Source organism: Myxine glutinosa, chromosome 4, assembly GCF_964187855.1.
Source record: "Myxine glutinosa chromosome 4, kmMyxGlut1.1, whole genome shotgun sequence".
NCBI lineage: Eukaryota > Metazoa > Chordata > Myxini > Myxiniformes > Myxinidae > Myxine > Myxine glutinosa.
The window spans coordinates 120,989,554-120,995,553 of record NC_136264.1 but is presented as its reverse complement, the minus strand read 5'-3'; the positions used below and the strand labels follow the sequence as shown (position 1 = coordinate 120,995,553).

Sequence of the window (6,000 nt, the reverse complement as noted above, 5' to 3'; positions counted from 1 at the left end):
CTCATGGATCTCCCTCTGCCTCCTGCTCAAACATGCCTCCTACTCACCCCTCTCTACACACTCTTTCACTCCAAACGTGACACCTGCATACTCAAACACAATCTCATTCATCTTTCTCAATCTATCTTCCACCCTTCCTTTCAACCTATGAAGCGCCCCACATATCACTCCATCCATTCTCTCCCATACTTCCCTTTCTGCCATACCTGGCCATTTCACTCTCCTCCTCACATCCTTTCCCTGCTGCAGTGTGTGTGTGTGTGTGTGTGTGTGTGTGTGTGTGTGTGTGTGTGTGTGTGTGTGTGTGTGTGTGTGTGTGTGTGTGTATGTATATATATATATATATATATATATATATATATATATATACACACAAGTTATAAATCATCTATCTATAATTCCAGTAATCTCTGTGTGTATGTTTGTTTGTATGTTTGTATGTTTGTCTGTGACCGCTGTTTCTCGACAACTACCGGTCCGATATACTTGAAACTTGCCAGGTATATTGCTGGGGACCCGAGGATGTGCCTTTTCAAGGTTTTAAATTAATCGCAGAAGTAGTTACCGAGCTATGTCCAAAAAACGATTCAACCAATCAGAGAGCAGCGAGCTATCACGTGTGCCGAACGTGGCGAACAGACTCTGCCTCGGATGGCACATTTGAGAGCGTATTCATTTATTTCCCGTCGGCAAACTATGTTGGCGCTATGTTGGCGTTAAACTATGTTTTAAAACTAATTAAAACTAATTTGCGATTCTTTCGCTTTCCTGCGATATGCGACCTTCCGGAGCTCCTGTGAGAGCGTGCGCCATTACGGATAGTACGGGTACGGGCATGCCATATGTTGGCGTTAAACTATGTTTTAAAACTAATTAAAACCATTTCATGTAAATAGAGGGGGGGGGGGGGGGGATTGTCACTGTACTCGCAAGCCGTTCGCCGTTCGCTTTGGCGTTGCGAATGGACCAAAACATTTCATGAACCAAACCATTTCATGTAAAGCGTTCGCCGTTCGCTTTGGCGTTGCGAATGGACCAAAACATTTCATGGACCAAACCATTTCATGTAAATAGAGGGGGGGGATATAATTTTAGATATATATATAGTACGGGCATGCCCTAGTTAATTAAAATAACAACAACCAGAACAGCACTCAGTAGAAAGCATACCTCCGCCTGGTTGGCCATATCACTCAATGGTGAAGAACAATGAAATGAACCACCTTTAGAGGCCATTTCCCCCGCAGAGCAGGGGTTGGCCTTTTTAGGGCACCCTGGTCCCCTTTTTGAAGCAATGTTTTATGGCCGGATGTTCTTCCGCCCTAGCCACTGTATATACTCTCGCCCTTTAGTCGCCCTTTGCGACACACAGGGAATTACCAGTGAACTGGTACTCAATGGTGAAGAATCACTTAAAAATTCTACTAGCTGGATCCAGATCCGGATCTTCACCAAAATTGAATTGATTCTTCCTTGTGACACACCCAACCGGTCCACCAAGTTTCGTCCAAATCTGTCCACAACTTTTTGAGATATCCTGCTATGTATCGTATTTGACCCTATCTCCCAATGGTGAAGAATCACTTAAAAAATTATAGTAGTCGGATCCGAATCTTCACCAAAATCTAATCATTTCGTCCATCATATGCTACATCTCTGCCAAATTTCGTCCGTCCACAACCTTATGAGATATTTTGTTCACAAACGGACAGACAAACAGACAGGGGTGAAAACTTAAACTCCATCCACCTTTGGTGGTGGAGGTAACAACAACACAGTACATCTTCCACAATTAATCTCAATGCAATTTTTGTGTTTTTTGTAGTCTGTTTAAAGTACTATATTTGTAACCAACATAAGTTATGTCTTGCTGAGTGCAGGGACTTACGACATAGGGCATTCATCTCCTCACGGATTATTTCCAGAACCTTCTCTTGCTGTAGGCAGCAGACAAGAAACATTAAGCTTTGTGATGCCAGAAATATTGCTTTACAACACCTGTGCTCATCTAATGGCTTTAAAATGGATTAATTAGTGGTACATGAAACATTAAAAAAAAAATGAAATGAATTCAGAAATGTATAAATAAATGTACATATATGTGTTTGGCTTTATATCTCCCCAACAACATTTCATTACTGTTGGTTTTTTTCTGTATAACAACTCTAATCAAAGTATAGTAACAACTAACCTGATAGAAAATGTAAATTATTACAAAACTTTTAGGAACAAACAATATGTAAAGTCAACCAAAAAGACATTTGCTCTTATGAATGTTAAAGCAGTCAGGCCCAGATATGTAATGGATATATGGTCTTAATCATGAAGACTAGTGTCATTAGGGGAAGCTACGCTAGGCCCAGATATAGCTTGCTGGAAGGTTTTGGAAAGTTCATAAACCCACTTTCAATACTTTTACTTTCTGAGAACAAACTTGAATGAAAGTATTTTGTCAGCAATGCAAAAGCCTTAATTATCCCCAAAGCCATTTTCAGCCCTGCTCCAAAGCAGCACTAAATAAGAACAATAACAATAGCAATCAGATAAAACACGAAATAGTTAAAACTTATTTTCATGAAATTTAAATGAATAGTGTTCCATGAATGTCAAACGTTATCATTTCATATTTTGAAAGCCTCAAAATTGGTACAAGAATAGACAGATTGATTTTACGTGGAGTTATGGGATGGTTCAATATGGACTCGTCTTAATTCCACAGTAATCCCATGGAGTGGACAAGCAGCTCTCATCCAGCACGCATGGCTGGCTGCACAAGAGACATTTGTAGCTAGAACCATGAGGATTTCTATCCAATTAGAATTGAGAAGGTTGGCCATAATGAATGGCAGTGCTGGTGGCAGGTGCATGCTTTTGCATCACTCTTGAAATCCTACCGTAATTCCTCTTTGTCCATTTTCACCTCTTTTGCCCAGCATGCCCTTGTTTCCCTGCAAGAAGGGTTGCAGATGCAGTCAGTTATGTCTGGTATACTGGTTCGTCAATTATTTTGTTTGGCCATACAATAATTCAAAATCTTAAATACCTGGAGTTGTGTGATTAACTTGAATCGATGTTTGATGTTTTTATGGTTTGGTTTAATGTTTCTTTTAATGTTAAAGGTTTGGTAAACCTTAATACAGTAGTTTGTTTGAAAATGCATCAAATGCAAGGAAAGAGATGTAACTAGAACAATGCAACTGTGCCGCCAATATGCCTCCGCAAAGTCGCACAATGGGTAGATGTCCTCGTCCACTGTCCTAAAAATAAACAAGTTTGATTTAAATCCCTTCAGTTGTTTTCAAGTATCACATTTTCCCCAGCCATGACAGGTTTCACATCGATCGGTGAAGCAGTTTCAGTGAAGGGAATGTTTTTAAATATCGGCTTTCAAGCTAATATGGCTGCCATACCACATGACATATGATCTGAAAAATGTACGCTCTGCATATGTATGGGTAGGGGATCATGTTTGTGAAGTTTTGTGTTGATCGGATAAGGTTCGTTTTTCTATCCAATATGGCTGCCAAACCATGTAACCTGCAACATAATCATTTTCAAACTATATGCAACAGTGGTTTTAGATGATATTTGTAAAATTTCGCATCAATAGGGTAAGCGGTTTCAGAGATATAATTATTTAATATTTTCCTTCAATCCAATATGGCTGCCACACCATGTGAGTAATGATGTTTTCATGATCATCTTTTAATTGCCATGCCTAGTCAATGACACATGTAAAGTTTCGAGTCAATCGATTTGGTGGTTTGGGACAAGATGTTTTTTTAAAGGTTTTAGGTTAAATCCAATATGGCCGCCAAACCATGTGACCTATGATGTCATAAATTTAATATTTCAATACAAATGGGTCATAGATCATGTGCATGCAATTTCTGATTTTTAGGATAAGGAATTCGATTAAAACAATTTTTGGCTGGTATACCACTTCACCTATGATGTTATCATTACCATGCTTTTGTTCCCCATTGGGAGTACTTAACAATGTGTCAAGTCTCAAATTTTTCCATTCAGCGGTTTCCGAGATATAATTTAATTTTAATTATTTGATTTAATCCAAGATGTCTGCCTAACACGTGACATATGACATCACAATTATCATAAAAAACATTCTGCACGGTGTCACTGCATGGGTGTCACTCCTACCCTGAAAGTTTCGTCTCAATCGGACATATGGTTGCTGAAAAAAACGAGGTTTAGCCCATATGGAAAGACGGACAGGCAACCGAAAACATAATGCTTCAGGCCACCTTCGGGGGCGGAGGCATAAAAAAGTAATTCTGCCTTTGTAGTCTGCAACATATTTCAACTGCATCCTCAACACAGTACACTGGTAACCATATGAGAGAAAAAAAGGAAAAAAACACCCTAGGACATGTAGTCAAACACACACACACACACACACACACACACACACACACACACACACACACACACACACACACACACACACACACACACACACACACACACACACACACAAACAGATGTGGATACTTTGAGACCTGGTAGGTCTCCGTTCCATCTCCTGAAACCCACCCACGCAACACCAACTTGCACGCACACACACATATACGTGTACACACTCATACATACACACACCCACACAAACGTGGATACTTTGACACTAGGGAAGGCTCCGTTCCACCTTTTGAAATCCACATATGGAGTTCGCAACCAACGACACACACACACACACACACACACACACACACACACACACACACACACACACACACACACACACACACACACACACACACACACACACACACACACACACACACACACACGCTTGCCTTAGCCACCTGCATCTATATCAGTATTCCTCATATGAATTTTTCTATTTTAATCTACTCTGTTATTTTCTTTGATATCTTAAATATTTCTGTCATATCCTCAAGTAATCCTTTTTTCTCAAATGTTAATAGCTCAGTCTCTTTCCTAACATTTTCATGAAACCAAATCTCACTATCCCTGGAACCATAGTAATTGCTCCAGGCTGAACTCTAATTGGCAAATAAATAAGATTCTCTCCATCACTGTTCTGGCTATTCACATGACTTTACACGTATGTACATCATACTAAAATACGCAATTTGGTGTCTGTCTGACAGTTTTTAACCACGACACATTTGGTCGTTACTTATCCAATCGCAACCAAGCCTGACAGGGAGACTAAGACTCACATGATTTAGGTGGTCACATGATTGAACCCTTCTGCTCCCCCACCCCAAAAATGATTTCCCCACCAAGTGGGGTTGCGTGTTGAGGTGTATATCTGTGTTAAAATAGCTTTATCGTGGCGTTTTTCCAAAGCCGCATCTAATAACAAAAGTAACAACACTAAACATAATAGCATAATATTAATGTTATTATAAAACAATATTAATACTAATAATACCCCCTCCCCAATGGGTTTTTCCTCCTTGAACAAACGTCATGTTAACATCCATAAACATCTTCTCGTGCCGTTTTCGTGGGAGCACCCCTACCAGAAGTAAAAATATTATAAACCACAAACATGTATGATTACCTTTTTAAACAGTCGCTACTGCTCTTCAACATGAAACTGAAAGGGAGGAATCCAGGGTGTATTTAGTTACCAAGCAGCTAGCTAGCGATTTCCAAGCCAGCCGTTCCTTATCAACACTTTTAAATGGAGTGCTTTCTCGAATGCTTAAACCACTTAGTGAGCACTCCACAAGAAACTTGATAAATGAACACACCCCCGATGTTCTTGAGGCCCGACCTTAGATCTATTGTAATCTATATACCCCCAGATAGGAATAATCCTTTCTGCCACTCCCGTAGGGAATGGGTGTACTAGTTTAATTACATCTGCAATTTCTGGCCTATTCCTGCTGGACAACAAGGGGCTCAACTTCCAATAGCAAAACAACATGATACCACATATCCAGGATACACCCACATTCTTTTTTGCCATGTGTAAACTGTACTTTTGAAAGAAGGGCAAGTTTCACT

The 6,000-nt window shown here is 39.9% G+C and overlaps 1 protein-coding gene across 1 annotated transcript in view; it reads right to left on the bottom strand.

Annotated features, from left to right (window-relative positions):
- LOC137425150 (uncharacterized) overlaps positions 1–6,000 on the bottom strand; it is a 510,298-nt gene that overhangs the window by 54,543 nt on the left and 449,755 nt on the right. Inside the window, exons 105-106 of the mRNA XM_078776351.1 lie at positions 2,895–2,948; positions 1,889–1,937 (exon numbers count right to left, since the gene is read on the bottom strand). Of these exons, the coding sequence (XP_078632477.1) occupies positions 1,889–1,937; positions 2,895–2,948 (103 nt within the window). The remainder of the gene's footprint in view (positions 1–1,888; positions 1,938–2,894; positions 2,949–6,000) is intronic.